Source organism: Choloepus didactylus, chromosome 2 (assembly GCF_015220235.1).
Source record: "Choloepus didactylus isolate mChoDid1 chromosome 2, mChoDid1.pri, whole genome shotgun sequence".
Taxonomy (NCBI): Eukaryota; Metazoa; Chordata; class Mammalia; order Pilosa; family Megalonychidae; genus Choloepus; species Choloepus didactylus.
Genome location: NC_051308.1, coordinates 209,632,994 through 209,649,188, shown reverse-complemented (window position 1 = coordinate 209,649,188; position 16,195 = coordinate 209,632,994). Strand labels below are relative to the sequence as shown.

At 41.0% G+C, this 16,195-nt stretch overlaps 2 protein-coding genes across 2 annotated transcripts in view; one reads left to right on the top strand and one right to left on the bottom strand.

Annotated features, from left to right (window-relative positions):
• Positions 1–16,195, bottom strand: part of PPT1 (palmitoyl-protein thioesterase 1) — a 46,788-nt gene that overhangs the window by 8,157 nt on the left and 22,436 nt on the right. The window lies entirely within an intron of this gene.
• Positions 1,164–3,554, top strand: LOC119527508 (choline-phosphate cytidylyltransferase A-like). The gene has a single exon (XM_037827594.1). The coding sequence runs from the start codon at positions 1,688–1,690 to the stop codon at positions 2,783–2,785; it is 1,098 nt and encodes a 365-aa protein (XP_037683522.1). The 5' UTR covers positions 1,164–1,687; the 3' UTR covers positions 2,786–3,554.

The window sequence follows — 16,195 nt, the reverse complement described above, 5'->3', positions numbered from 1 at the left end:
CTGTTAAGATGTCAATACTACCCAAAGTGCCTAGAGCCTCCAGAAGGAACACAGCCCTGCCAACACCTTGGTTTTAGTCCAGTGAAACCCATTTCAGACTTCTGACCTCCTAAACTATAAAATAATAAATCTGTGTTGTTTTAAGCTACTAAAAAACAAAACAAAACAAAAAAAAACACAACTACCCAAAGCAACTTACACATTCAACACAATCCTAATCAAAATTTCAACAGCCTTCTTCACAAAAAATGGAAAAGCTAATTATCTAATTCATATGGAAGGGCAAGGGGACCCTGGATAGCCAAAACCATCATGAAAAAGAACAAAGTTGGAGGACTCATACTTCCTTATTTCAAGACTTATTACAAAGCTACAATAATCAAAACAAAATGATACTGACACAAGGACAGACAGACCAAGTGTACAGAACTGAGTTCAAAAATAAACCCTCATATCCATGGTCAATTGATTTTTTCCCCCCAGTTTTGTTTTAATGATTCACCACATAAACCCTGGTAGTGTAAAGTTTTTTCAGTGGCTTCCACTTGCCTGCAATGGTCATGATTATCTAGGCATTGCCATCTGCCCAACTCCTCTTCCCCCAACCTCCACTATCCCTCTTGCTATTCAGTCTCATTGGCCTTCTTTCAATTGTAGGAACTCCCCAAGGCCTTTCCTTCCTTCAGACCTTCATATAGGCTCTTCCTTCTTCCTGGTATGCTCTTCATTCTTTGCATGGCTGTTTCCTTATCCTTCGTGTTTTGGTTTGTTAAAGCTGCCGGAATGCAGTATACCAGAAATGGGTTGGCTTTTTCAACGGGGATTTATTAGGTTACAAATTTATAGTTCTAAGACCATGACAATGTCCTAATTAAGGCATCAAGAGGAAGATACCTTCAGTAAGGAAAGGCTTCTGGCATCCAGGTTTCCTCGGTCACATGAGAAGGCACATGGCGATGTCTGGTGGCCCTTCTCCCCTGGGCTCTGTTATCAAAATGGCTCTCTCAGTTTCTGTGGGTTCTTCTTGCTTCTCCCAGGGCGTTTTCTTTCTAAGCTCTCTCTCTTCATGAGCTCTCTTAAAGGACTCCAATAAGGATTAAGACCCATCTTGAATGGGTTGGGTCACATCTCTATGGACAACCTAATCAAAAGGTCCCACCCACAAAAGGTCTGCCCCCACAGGGATGAATTATAAGAACATAGGCTTTTCTGGGGTACATAACAGATTCAAACCAGCACACTTCACACCCCAGCAAGATGTCAAACCAGAGAGATCTTTCCTGACATTCCAATGTAAAGTACATCCACATCTTCACAACCACAAAGTTATTCTCCCTCACAACATCAAATTCTTTTGCTTTATAGTACTCATACAAAAGGTATGTCCATGCATGCATGTGTATATGTGTATGCATTGTTTATTGTGCATCTTCACCACTAGGATTGACTTTCCATAAGAGCAAGGACCACGCTTCTGCTGTATGAAACAATGTGCCAAGTACAAAGCACAGTACACTAAGCATATAGGGAGCACTCAATAGAGGGGACTTCCGGTCCGCTGTTCATGAGCTACCTTTCCCGGGCGTCTCCCCGCAACCTCCTCAACTTCCCTAGTCCGTGACGCGGCGCCGGACAGAAATCCTACGGGGCAGGGGCACCGGCGAGTGTGAGTTGCAGTTAAAGGAAGATGGACACACACAGTTCAGCCAAAGTCAATGCAAGAAAGAGGAGGAAAGAGGCACCTGGACCCAATGGGGCAACACAGGAAGATGGAATTCCTTCAAAAGTGCCACGCTCTGCAGTAGGCTTACGGCAGCCAGCTCCTTTTTCTGATGAAATTAAAGTTGACTCTAGTAAGCCTTATGTCAGGGTAACTATGGAAGAAGCCTGCAGAGGAACTCCTTATGACTGGCCTGTGAGAGTTTATGCAGATAGAATATTTGACTTATTTCACTCTGGTCATGCCCGGGCTCTGATGCAAGCAAAGAACCTTTTCCCTAATACATATCTCATTGTGGGAGTCTGCAGTGATGAGCTGACGCACAACTTCAAAGGTTTCACGGTGATGAATGAAAATGAGCGCTACGATGCAGTGCAGCATTGCCGCTATGTGGATGAAGTGGTGAGGAATGCCCCCTGGACCCTGACACCCGAGTTCCTGGCAGAACACCGGATTGATTTTGTAGCCCATGATGACATCCCTTATTCTTCTGCTGGGAGTGATGATGTTTATAAGCACATCAAGGAAGCAGGCATGTTTGCTCCAACACAGAGGACAGAAGGTATCTCCACATCAGACATCATCACCCGAATTGTCCGGGACTACGATGTGTATGCGAGACGAAACCTACACAGAGGCTACACAGCTAAGGAGCTCAATGTCAGCTTTATCAATGAGAAGAAATACCATTTGCAGGAGCGGATTGACAAAGTAAAGAAGAAAGTGAAAGACGTGGAAGAAAGGTCAAAAGAATTTGTTCAGAAGGTAGAGGAAAAAAGCATTGACCTCATTCAAAAATGGGAGGAGAAATCCCGAGAATTCATTGGAAGTTTCCTGGAAATGTTTGGTCCTGAAGGAGCACTGAAACATATGCTGAAAGGAAAAGGCCGGATGCTGCAGGCCATCAGTCCAAAGCAGAGTCCCAGCAGCAGCCCTACTCGTGAACGTTCCCCTTCCCCTTTTCGATGGCCCTTCTCTGGCAAGACTTCCCCACCTTCCTCTCCAGCAAACCTCTCCAGGCACAAGGCTGCAGCCTATGATATCAGTGAGGATGAAGAGGACTAATTTGCCATTCCTCCTTCCCTTTCCCCTTCCTTTGGCCTATCACTTTCAGAGGCTCTCTGTTGAATTCCAAATTGTGATCCCAACACTAAACCCAAGGACAACTACAAAGGAGAGTTTTGGGGCAAGAGGATCTGGGATGGGGGAACCAAACAGCCCATCCTCCAAGAGGTATCAATCGCCCACACCAAGGAGGAGGCTGACTACACCTTAGAAGCCTGTTCTGCATCCCTCTACCCTCTCCAAGGACTTTGCTTTACTGTTTGTATTCATGTGATCTTGACAGGGAAATTGTCATTTTTATTAATTTAAAGAAAATTAGTCTTTCAAATGGAGTAAGTAGAACTAATATTTTGCCCCTGAAGAGTGGGCAGAAGGAGGAAGTGGTGTATCTACCCAGAGGCCTTTTCTTCACACTATAGTGTTTGCCTTCTGTTCTGAAGCAAACTGACTTGCCAAGTCCTTTAAGCAATGGGCCATGTTGATGGGTGATTTGGGGGCCATGGTTGGGAAGGGGGTTATCGTAATTTTGATTTCCTTTAAAAAAAGCTAAAAGCTGAATAATTCAGTCAGACACACCCTAAATGTATTGCTGGCACATGTGCCAATGTGGGAAGAAGGAGCTCTGAGCCTAACTTTTCTTACTCCTTGAGGAGTTTCTTGCTGGACCCAGTGGGATCCATGAAAACACTGATGGGGATGGCACCAGACCACATGGCATCATCTGTAGTCTTTCTGCCATGCTCTTCTCAGAAAACTCTGTTACCCAGTTATTTGAGAGCCCTTGGCAATCTCTTTACTACAGTGTACCTTTAAAAAAAAGGATGGAATACCGGGTGCTGTAAAAAAAAAAAAAAAGGAGTACTTTGGGGGTTGCTATGATTGAGGAAGGAGGACTATACTCAGTCCAATACAAATTCAGTTTAGATTAATTTCCTGCTGGGAGTAAGTCCCTGGCCCTATTACCCTAATTTCAATGATATTACCTAGCTTTTTACAAAGAATACTTTACAGATGTCTGCAGTTTGAACATGGTCTGTTAATTCATGTTGCTCAGAGCCATATTAAGTATTTAGAGAGGTTTGCACAGAACATAGAGGCAACAGCATAAGGAAACCCCTCCCTTTCTAAAGCAACAGCCTTATCTTGACCTCTTCCCCTCTTAAGAATGCTCTTAACTGGAGCCAGTGCTCCACAGAGTGTTTCTTTCCCTTTGAGATCTGCAGCTGGAAGGGACTTCCTCCCCTGCCCCTCAGCAGGACACAAAGCATGGGTTCACATTGTAGAAGTAGGTAGCTTCACTTCCTGGCATTTGCTCCCATGTGCCTGGTGGTTATGGTCCCACCACTCCTGTTAGGTTGCTCAGGGGGACTCACCACTTAAACTGTACATCAAAGAATGCTGACACTTCACACTGTGCTGTTGAGCATGAGCTGATTTTTAAACCTGCAGCATCCTGTCTCCTCAGCTACATGACCTAGCAGATCAACCACCAGTAATCGTGTAGCTGGATTCAGGAGAAAATTGCCTATTCCAGGCCCCACCCCCTGTTACTCATAAACACCCCTTCTTAGGGTAGAGTTTTAGTGTTTTCAGCCAAGAAACCCACATTTCATATTTTTCTTGTCCCTCTGCTAATGCTGTGATCCTCCCACAGTCCCTTCCTTGAACACTTTCTGGTGAAACTGGCTCTTCTGCTTGAGAGTCAGAGGCTGGAATCATTGCCTGCCTGCACAGCAGAACTACCTAGGTTCTTAAAACCCAGATCACCCAGAGAGGCAGAGCATGGCAAAGTAAAGGAACAAAGAGGGGGAAACCTCTTGTTATCCTAATGGCCTATGAAAACTGCACTTCAAATTCTTCTCATCAAGTGCTATTTCTACTGTCAAATCTGATTCACACAAGCTTTGGCTTAGGATCTTTTTTTTGAAACAATTGAAGTTAATGTTTTCCCATATTACCCAGCTTCATATGATCACATATTTTAACTTTTCTGCATCAGGCTTCTGTCTTTGGGAATTTTGCCTATTTCTGTCTGGCTTATTCTCTCTGGTACTTGTTCCCTCGAAGCACATTTTACCCAAGGGTATTTGGAAAGGGACATGCTCAGAATGTGGTTTTTCCCCCTGCAGTCATTCCTCTCAGGTATGTTGTCTGGGCCCCAAATGCTTGAGTCTTCCTCCTCCGCTCTTTCAGTGGGCTTCTTTTAGCATTTCCTTTACCTGGAATATGAGCTCCAGGCTAATCACCTGTGAGACTGCTAGGGCCAGCATGTGTACAAGTTCTTGGAAGATTCTCCCACCCCTTTTGGTGAGCTACTGCCTCAGTCTCTAACACTAGAAAATTTTCAAATAATTTTGACTGAAGGCAAAAACTTTTATGGCAGATATAGAGATTAAATCATATTAAATACCTTGGGATAAATGTGATCCAAGGTGCTGGGCAAGGGTGGGTAGATGGAAGAAGCTGTTGGAATTGATGCATTATTTGATCACTGACCTAATTAAATAAGGTTAGTTTGCATACCACAGACACGCCTGTAATCCATAAGTCTTCAAATATTAATGTTTGAGGCTATGGAGCTATTTCCCTGAGTTCTATACACAAGGAAACAGTCCTATACACAAGAGAACTTTAAAAGTTGGTTGGTCTCAGAGCTTCTGTCTGCAAGATAGAAGGTGGCTGGAGATAAAAGCCCCATAGCCAATCTGAGGATGTGCTATTTCAGCAATTACTTTGTGGTGACCTGGGCAGAAAGTTTGCTCTTTTCATACACTAGACTCAGGAGTACTGCAGTATTGAAGTTGAATCTTTAGAGGAATAGAAATGGATCATTTGTGCTGCTGCAGTTGCCTCTGGGAGCTAGATCCAAAGACCATCATTTTTACGAAGCTTAGGTAAGAAGGTTAGGGATGAGTGGAGGTTGAAACTCCTGAAGAGGAGAAAAAATATTATAACTTTTTTTTACCTTTTCCATTGCTGATGACTTCTGAGGCAGCACCCAAGTTACGTTTTTATTTTACTTGTGACCAGACAGGGTGTAAAGCAATCTCTGGATATTCACTTCACAATGGGTCTTCACAGTGCTTTTGATACTCTATTTCTGCATTATCTTGGCTTGTGGATAACTTTTCTGGAGCTTATTGCCTTTTTAATCCTATTCCAGATCTCTTTTCTGGAATCTTTCCAAATCAATTATATTTTGCTGCTTTACTTTAATTCCCTAAAAGCCATAGCTTCTAAATTTTCTGTTAGCATACCTCTCACCAGAAGTTGAACCAGTAATACAGGTAGAAAAAAAATTCCCTTAACAATGTTTTTAACAGTATTTTTTTTAAAGCTTATCAATATAAGTATTTTTAAAGGTAATATTTTTCAAAGTCATAACAATGATTGTTTTTGTTTTCTCTCATACAACATATTGTCATGGGATAAAGAGTGGTCCCTAGCTTCTATTTTTCCAAATAAATAAGTAGAACATGTTCTTGGGATTGTGTTATTAAATATTTCCTTAAAAATAAAAAAGAAAGATTTTCTGTTGCCAAAGTTTTATGTTAGTGTTCAGATTGAGGTAGAAAACAGAAGCAACACATTTAACATTAAATATTGGGTTACGATGACTCAGGTTGTGTTCCTTTAGATTTGAAGTGGGCCTTCCCACCCTTCTTCAGGAGGCATTGAATGTTTGGAACACAGAGACTTGATTTATTGGATTGTTTTGTAATGAGGATCCTGAAAAGAAAAAAGTGTCTTAGAAAGAAATGCTGGCCTTAGCATGAGTGTTAGCCTCATCACCAAAGCCAGAGTCCACAGAAAAGTTCTCCTCAATTGGTGTTCAGTATATTATTTTCCTGTCTGAGTGTTATTAGTTTGTTCAGAGTTATTTTGGCTCTTGTCATTTAGCCAAATAAAGGCAGAGTGTTTTACCCAAAAAAAAAAAAAAAAAAAAAAAGATAAGGGAGGTATAGTTTAAAATTCTTTTTGTCTACCAGGCCTGTCAATTAAAAATGGTAGGCATAGAAAAAATGCAAAATAGGCCATGTTTGTTAAAATTTTTTTTTTAATACAGTATATATCTCTCCTTTACTGGAATACATTTTAAGAATTGATCATCTCCAGAATGCCACACTGCAGACCACTATAGGGGAATTCCACCTCCCATGTAGAGTGATCAAAGTGGTCTTAAAGGGGCAGGCAAAATGGTCCCCTGTAAAAGTACCCTCGGAGGGTTATGGCTACAAAACAATATAAACTTCTAGGAGGGCACCAAAAAATCTCAGCCACCATCAAAGTGTTGGAGTGGGTAGAGATAATAATACCCACCCATAGGCCTATCAACTGTTTTGTATGTCAGTACAAAAGCCTGATGGAAGATAGCACGCGACAGTAGATTATCGAGAGTTAAGCAAGGTAACACCACCATTGCATGCCACAGTCCCAAACATCGCTGGTTTATTACAAGACGTTTGAACCTAATTATGTCAATGTCATTTTGTATTGAATCTTGCTAATGCTTTTTTTAGTATCTCTCTAGGAAAATCAGGCCAGCTTGCATTCACCTTCTCCTGGGGAGGTCAACAGACTTTTACTGTGCTTCCCCAAGGCTATGTACATAGCCTGACCATCTGCCACAATCTCCTGGCAAAGGACTTGGCTAAGTGGGAAGGTCCTGCAAGAGTAACTATTTCACTAATCAATTACTCTCTTTAAGGTGCAATGTTTCCCGTTGCCACAAACTAATGACTTTCTTGGGGTTGTTGGCGTATTGGAGAACTTTGTTCCTCACTTACACCAAATGTTAAAACCTTTGTATGTTTTGATTAGGAAAGGCTATCCCTGGGAATGGAATACCTCCCAACAGGCTGAATTTAAAAAGGCAAAAAGGGCAATAGCACAGGCACAAGCACTGGGGGGCACAGATCCAGACCTCCCCTGTGAATTGGATGTAGCCAGCACTAATTACTGGCTTTGGGTGGGGTCTGTGTCAGAGGTAACATTCCAAACAAATGCCTCTTACCTTTTGATCACAATTATAGAAAGGGGCAGAACTGAGATACAGCCCCCTAAAAAAACAGTTGTGTTCTGCATATAATGCCTTATTGTAAGTGGAGGGACTGACACAAAGATACCCAGTCACCTTAAAAATGGCCATCCCTATTCAGGGGTGGATAATTGAAACAACTTCGAAGCCACACTCTGGCAGTGCCCAACTAAGCACACTGACCAAATGGAAAGCCTACCTGCCACAACGCAGCATTTTCAATACTAGCCCCTTTAATGAAGAAATGCACAAGATTCTCAGACCAGTGTCCTATACAGAGGATTTGTGCCGGTTTGGATGTATTATGTTCCCCTAAATGCCATGTTCCTTCATGCAATTTGTGGGGGCAGACATATTAGTGTTGATTAGGTTGGAATCTTTGGATTAGGTTGTTTCCATGGAGATGTGACCCACCCAACTGTAGGTGATAACTCTGATTAGATAATTTCCATGGAGGCATGGCCCCACCCATTCAGCATGGGCCTTGATTAGTTTACTAGAGCACTAACTATGTAAGAGATCAGACAGAAGGAGCTTGCAGCTACAGCTAAGAGAGGAGAAAATCATTTTGAAACCAGAACCCTGGAGCAGATGCCAGCCACGTGCCTGTGTCTTCCCAGCTGACAGAGGTTTTCCAGATGCCAACGGTGTTCATCTGTGGAGGTACCCTATTGTTGATGCATTACTTTGGACATTTTACGGCTTTAAGACTGTAACTTTGTAATCAAATAAACTCCCTTTATAAAAGCCAATCCGCTGTTTCTTCCGATTCCCGATTGGTCTTCTAGGGGAGAAGGCAGCGAGCGTCAACGAGTCCCTTAGATGTCCATTGGTGGACGGTGCTAGGCAGCCGGCACGCGGGAGTCGGCGCGGGCATTCAAACCGGCGCTTTGAGGCGTTGCCATGAGGATGCGGTCTGGCCGCTGCCGCAGGCTTGCGGGTTGACGGGACGCTCAGGTCGCTGGCCTTGGGACTCTGTCCTGTCGGTGTCGACTTCTCCTGTCTTTAGACAGAACTAAACGTGGAGGAATCTGGAAGCCCCCAAGTTACTGCTCCAGGAAAGTAGGTAGAAAGCCAGGAACTGCGTGGACTGGACACCACAGAGCAATCTGACTTTGGGCATACTTCATACAACACTCATGAAAACGTGGAACTGCTGAGATCAGCGAAATCTCCATCATTTCAGCAGACTGGGAGCCTCCCTACACAGCCCAGCAGCCCAGAACTGCCCTGGGGGAACGGCACTCACCTGTGACATAGCACAGTCATCCCTCAACAGAGGACCCGGGGTGCACGGCCTGGAAGAGGGGCCCACTTGCAAGTCTCAGGAGCCATACGCCAATACCAAGGACTTGTGGGTCAGTGGCAGAGACACACTGTGGCAGGACTGAACTGAAGGATTAGACTATTGCAGCAGCTTTAAAACTCCAGGATCACCAGGGAGATTTGATTGTTAGGGCCACCCCCCCCTCCCTGACTGCCCAGAAACACGCCCCATATACAGGGCAGGCAACACCAACTACACACGCAAGCTTGGTACACCAATTGGACCCCACAAGACTCACTCCCCCACTCACCAAAAAGGCTAAGCAGGGGAGAACTGGCTTGTGGAGAACAGCTGGCTCGTGGATGCCACCTGCTGGTTAGTTAGAGAAAGTGTACTCCACGAAGCTGTAGATCTGATAAATTAGAGATAAGGACTTCAATTGGTCTACAAATCCTAAAAGAACCCTATCAAGTTCAGCAAATGCCACGAGGCCAAAAACAACAGAAAATTATAAAGCATATGAAAAAACCAGACGATATGGATAACCCAAGCCCAAGCACCCAAATCAAAAGACCAGAAGAGACACAGCACCTAGAGCAGCTACTCAAAGAACTAAAGATGAACAATGAGACCATAGTACGGGAGACAAAGGAAATCAAGAAGACCCTAGAAGAGCATAAAGAAGACATTGCAAGACTAAATAAAAAAATGGATGATCTTATGGAAATTAAAGAAACTGTTGACCAAATTAAAAAGATTCTGGACACTCATAGTACAAGACTAGAGGAAGCTGAACAACGAATCAGTGACCTGGGAGATGACAGAATGGAAAATGAAAGCATAAAAGAAAGAATGGGGAAAAAACTGAAAAAATCGAAATGGACCTCAGGGATATGATAGATAATATGAAAGGTCCGAATAGAAGACTCATTGGTGTCCCAGAAGGGGAAGAAAAGGGTAAAGGTCTAGGAAGAGTATCCAAAGAAATTGTTGGGGAAAACTTCCCAAATCTTCTAAACAACATAAATACACAAATCATAAATGCTCAGCGAACCCCAAATAGAATAAATCCAAATAAACCCACACCAAGACATATACTGATCACACTGTCAAACACAGAAGAGAAGGAGCAAGTTCTGAAAGCAGCAAGAGAAAAGCAATTCACCACATACAAAGGAAACAGCATAAGACTAAGTAGTGACTACTCAGCAGGCACCATGGAGGTGAGAAGGCAGTGGCACGATATATTTAAAATTCTGAGTGAGAAAAATTTCCAGCCAAGAATACTTTATCCAGCAAAGCTCTCCTTCAAATTTGAGGGAGAGCTTAAATTTTTCACAGACAAACAAATGCTGAGAGAATTTGCTAACAAGAGACCTGCCCTACTGGAGATACTCAAGGGAGCCCTACAGACAGAGAAACAAAGAAAGGACAGAGAGACTTGGAGAAAGGTTCAGTACTAAAGAGATTCGGTATGGGTACAATAAAGGATATTAATAGAGAGAGGGGAAAAATATGACAAACATAAACCAAAGGATAAGATGGCTGATTCAAGAAATGCCTTCACGGTTATAACGTTGAATGTAAATGGATTAAACTCCCCAATTAAAAGATAAAGATTCGCAGAATGGATCAGAAAAAATGAACCATCAATATGTTGCATACAAGAGACTCATCTTAGACACAGGGACACAAAGAAACTGAAAGTGAAAGGATGGAAAAAAATATTTCATGCAAGCTACAGCCAAAAGAAAGCAGGTGTAGCAATATTAATCTCAGATAAAATAGACTTCAAATGCAGGGATGTTTTGAGAGACAAAGAAGGCCACTACGTACTAATAAAAGGGGCAATTCAGCAAGAAGAAATAACAATCGTAAATGTCTATGCACCCAACCAAGGTGCCACAAAATACATGAGAGAAACACTGGCAAAACTAAAGGAAGCAATTGATGTTTCCACAATAATTGTGGGAGACTTCAACACATCACTCTCTCCTATAGATAGATCAACCAGAAAGAAGACCAATAAGGAAATTGAAAACCTAAACAATCTGATAAATGAATTAGATTTAACAGACATATACAGGACATTACATCCCAAATCACCAGGATACACATACTTTTCTAGTGCTCACGGAACTTTCTCCAGAATAGATCATATGCTAGGACATAAAACAAGCCTCAATAAATTTAAAAAGATTGAAATTATTCAAAGCACATTCTCTGACCACAATGGAATACAATTAGAAGTCAATAACCATCAGAGACTTAGAAAATTCACAAATACCTGGAGGTTAAACAACACACTCCTAAATAATCAGTGGGTTAAAGAAGAAATAGCAAGAGAAATTGCTAAATATATAGAGACGAATGAAAATGAGAACACAACATACCAAAACCTATGGGATGCAGCAAAAGCAGTGCTAAGGGGGAAATTTATAGCACTAAACGCATATATTAAAAAGGAAGAAAGAGCCCAAATCAAAGAACTAATGGATCAACTGAAGAAGCTAGAAAATGAACAGCAAACCAATCCTAAACCAAGTAGAAGAAAAGAAATAACAAGGATTAAAGCAGAAATAAATGACATAGAGAACAAAAAAACAATAGAGAGGATAAATATCACCAAAAGTTGGTTCTTTGAGAAGATCAACAAGATTGACAAGCCCCTAGCTAGACTGACAAAATCAAAAAGAGAGAAGACCCATATAAACAAAATAATGAATGAAAAAGGTGACATAACTGCAGATCCTGAAGAAATTAAAAAAATTATAAGAGGATATTATGAACAACTGTATGGCAACAAACTGGATAATGTAGAGGAAATGGACAATTTCCTGGAAACATATGAACAACCTAGACTGACCAGAGAGGAAATAGAAGACCTCAACCAACCCATCACAAGCAAAGAGATCCAATCAGTCATCAAAAATCTTCCCACAAATAAATGCCCAGGGCCAGATGGCTTCACAGGGGAATTCTACCAAACTTTCCAGAAAGAACTGACACCAATCTTACTCAAACTCTTTCAAAACATTGAAGAAAATGGAACACTACCTAACTCATTTTATGAAGCTAACATCAATCTAATACCAAAACCAGGCAAAGATGCTACAAAAAAGGAAAACTACCGGCCAATCTCCCTAATGAATATAGATGCAAAAATCCTCAACAAAATACTTGCAAATTGAATCCAAAGACACATTAAAAAAATCATACACCATGACCAAGTGGGGTTCATTCCAGGCATGCAAGGATGGTTCAACATAAGAAAATCAATCAATGTATTACAACACATTAACAAGTCAAAAGGGAAAAATCAATTGATCATCTCAATAGATGCTGAAAAAGCATTTGACAAAATCCAACATCCCTTTTTGATAAAAACATTTCAAAAGGTAGGAATTGAAGGAAACTTCCTCAACATGATAAAGAGCATATATGAAAAACCCACAGCCAGCATAGTACTCAATGGTGAGAGACTGAAAGCCTTCCCTCTAAGATCAGGAACAAGACAAGGATGCCCGCTGTCACCACTGTTATTCAACATTGTGCTGGAAGTGCTAGCCAGGGCAATCCGGCAAGACAAAGAAATAAAAGGCATCCAAATTGGAAAAGAAGAAGTAAAACTGTCATTGTTTGCAGATGATATGATCTTATATCTAGAAAACCCTGAGAAATCGACGATACAGCTACTAGAGCTAATAAACAAATTTAGCAAAGTAGCGGGATACAAGATTAATGCACATAAGTCAGTAATATTTCTATATGCTAGAAATGAACAAACTGAAGAGACACTCAAGAAAAAGATACCATTTTCAATAGCAACTAAAAAAATCAAGTACCTAGGAATAAACTTAACCAAAGATGGAAAAGACCTATACAAAGAAAACTACATAACTCTACTAAAAGAAATAGAAGGGGACCTTAAAAGATGGAAAAATATTCCATGTTCATGGATAGGAAGACTAAATGTCATTAAGATGTCAATTCTACCCAAACTCATCTACAGATTCAATGCAATCCCAGTCAAAATTCCAACAACCTACTTTGCAGACTTGGAAAAGCTAGTTATCAAATTTATTTGGAAAGGGAAAATGCCTCGAATTGCTAAAGACACTCTAAAAAAGAAAAACGAAGTGGGGGGACTTATACTCCCTGACTTTGAAGCTTATTATAAAGCCACACTTGCCAAAACAGCATGGTACTGGCACAAAGATAGACATATAGATGAATGGAATCGAATTGAGAATTCAGAGATAGACCCTCAGATCTATGGCCGACTGATCTTTGATTAGGCCCCCAAAGTCACTGAACTGAGTCATAATGGTCTTTTCAACAAATGGGGCTGGGAGAGTTGGATATCCATATCCAAAAGAATGAAAGAGGACCCCTACCTCACCCCCTACACAAAAATTAACTCAAAATGGACCAAAGATCTCAATATAAAAGAAAGTACCATAAAACTCCTAGAAGATAATGTAGGAAAACATCTTCAAGACCTTGTATTAGGCGGCCACTTCCTAGACTTTACACCCAAAGCACAAGCAACAAAAGAAAAAATAGATAAATGGGAACTCCTCAAGCTTAGAAGTTTCTGCACCTCAAAGGAATTTCTCAAAAAGGTAAAGAGGCAGCTAACTCAATGGGAAAAAATTTTTGGAAACCATGTATCTGACAAAAGACTGATATCTTGCATGTATAAAGAAATCCTACAACTCAATGACAATAGTACAGACGGCCCAATTATAAAATGGGCAAAAGATATGAAAAGACAGTTCTCTGAAGAGGAAATACAAATGGCCAAGAAACACATGAAAAAATGTTCAGCTTCACTAGCTATTAGAGAGATGCAAATTAAGACCACAATGAGATACCATCTAACACCGATTAGAATGGCTGCCATTAAACAAACAGGAAACTACAAATGCTGGAGGGGATGTGGAGAAATTGGAACTCTTATTCATTGTTGGTGGGACTGTATAATGGTTCAGCCACTCTGGAAGTCAGTCTGGCAGTTCCTTAGAAAACTAGACATAGAGTTACCATTCGATACAGCGATTGCACTTCTCGGTATATACCCGGAAGGTCGGAAAGCAGTGACACGAACAGATATCTGCACGCCAATGTTCATAGCAGCATTATTCACAATTGCCAAGAGATGGAAACAACCCAAATGTCCTTCAACAGATGAGTGGATAAATAAAATGTGGTATATACACACGATGGAATACTACGCGGCAGTAAGAAGGAACGATCTCGTGAAACATATGACAACATGGATGAACCTTGAAGACATAATGCTGAGCGAAATAAGCCAGGCACAAAAAGAGAAATATTATATGCTACCACTAATGTGAACTTTGAAAAATGTAAAACAAATGGTTTATAATGTAGAATGTAGGGGAACTAGCAATAGAGAGCAATTAAGGAAGGGGGAACAATAATCCAAGAAGAACAGATAAGCTATTTAACGTTCTGGGGATGCCCAGGAATGACTATGGTCTGTTAATTTCTGATGGATATAGTAGGAACAAGTTCACAGAAATGTTGCTATATTATGTAACTTTCTTGGGGTAAAGTAGGAACATGTTGGAAGTTAAGCAGTTATCTTAGGTTAGTTGTCTTTTCTTACTCCCTTGTTATGGTCTCTTTGAAATGTTCTTTTATTGTATGTTTGTTTTCTTTTTAACTTTTTTTTCATACAGTTGATTTAAAAAAGAAGGGAAAGTTAAAAAAAAAAAAAAAAAGAAAACAAGGAAAAAAAAAGATGTAGTGCCCCCTTGAGGAGCCTGTGGAGAATGCAGGGGTATTCGCCTACCCAACCTCGATGGTTGCTAACGTGACCACAGACATAGGGGACTGGTGGTTTGATGGGTTGAGCCCTCTACCATAAGTTTACCCTTGGAAGACGGTTGCTGCAAAGGAGAGGCTAGGCCCTCCCTATGGTTGTGCCTAAGAGCCTCCTCCCGAATGCCTCTTTGTTGCTCAGATGTGGCCCTCTCTCTCTGGCTAAGCCAACTTGAAAGGTGAAATCACTGCCCTCCCCCCTACGTGCGATCAGACACCCAGAGGAGTGAATCTCCCTGGCAACGTGGAATATGACTCCTGGGGAGGAATGTAGACCCGGCATCGTGGGATGGAGAACATCTTCTTGACCAAAAGGGGGATATGAAAGGAAATGAAATAAGCTTCAGTGGCAGAGAGATTCCAAAAGGAGCCGAGAGGTCATTCTGGTGGGCACTCTTACGCACACTTTAGACAACCCTTTTTAGGTTCCAAAGAATTGGGGTACCTGGTGGTGGATACCTGAAACTATCAAACTACAACCCAGAACCCATGAATCTCGAAGACAGTTGTATAAAAATGTAGCTTATGAGGGGTGACACTGGGATTGGGAAAGCCATAAGGACCACACTCCACTTTGTCTAGTTTAGGGATGGATGAGTAGAAAAATAGGGGAAGGAAACAAACAGACAAAGGTACCCAGTGTTCTTTTTTACTTCAATTGCTCTTTTTCACTCTAATTATTATTCTTGTTATTTTTGTGTGTGTGCTAATGAAGGTGTCAGGGATTGATTTAGGTGATGAATGTACAACTATGTAATGGTACTGTAAACAATCGAAAGTACGATTTGTTTTGTATGACTGCGTGGTATGTGAATATATCTCAATAAAATGAAGATAAAAAAAAAGAAAACGAACAACATGAGCTAAAAAGACAACAATGACTTGATATAGCAGAATGTTCCTGGATTATATACTTTCTTAGTCTTAATAGCCCTTATAAATATTATTAAATGCTCAAGTCCTTAATTAAACAGTTTTTACTGTTTTATTGCCTATAGCAATTCGTCTGTAAACTGGTATATTTCTGAGTCCCCAAATGTGCTATGCTAGTGATTTCATTAGTCTCTAATTTTTGTTAACACTTGCATCTGATACGAAAAACTGATAATAAAAACAAATCTTTTATTTAAAAAAAAAAAAAAAAGCCGTTCCAACATGTTTGGTATTTGCAAACTCAGCAGCGAAACCACCCCACTTCAATGGTACCAAAATCTGTTCTAGTTTGCTAATGCTGCGGAATGCAAAACACCAGAGA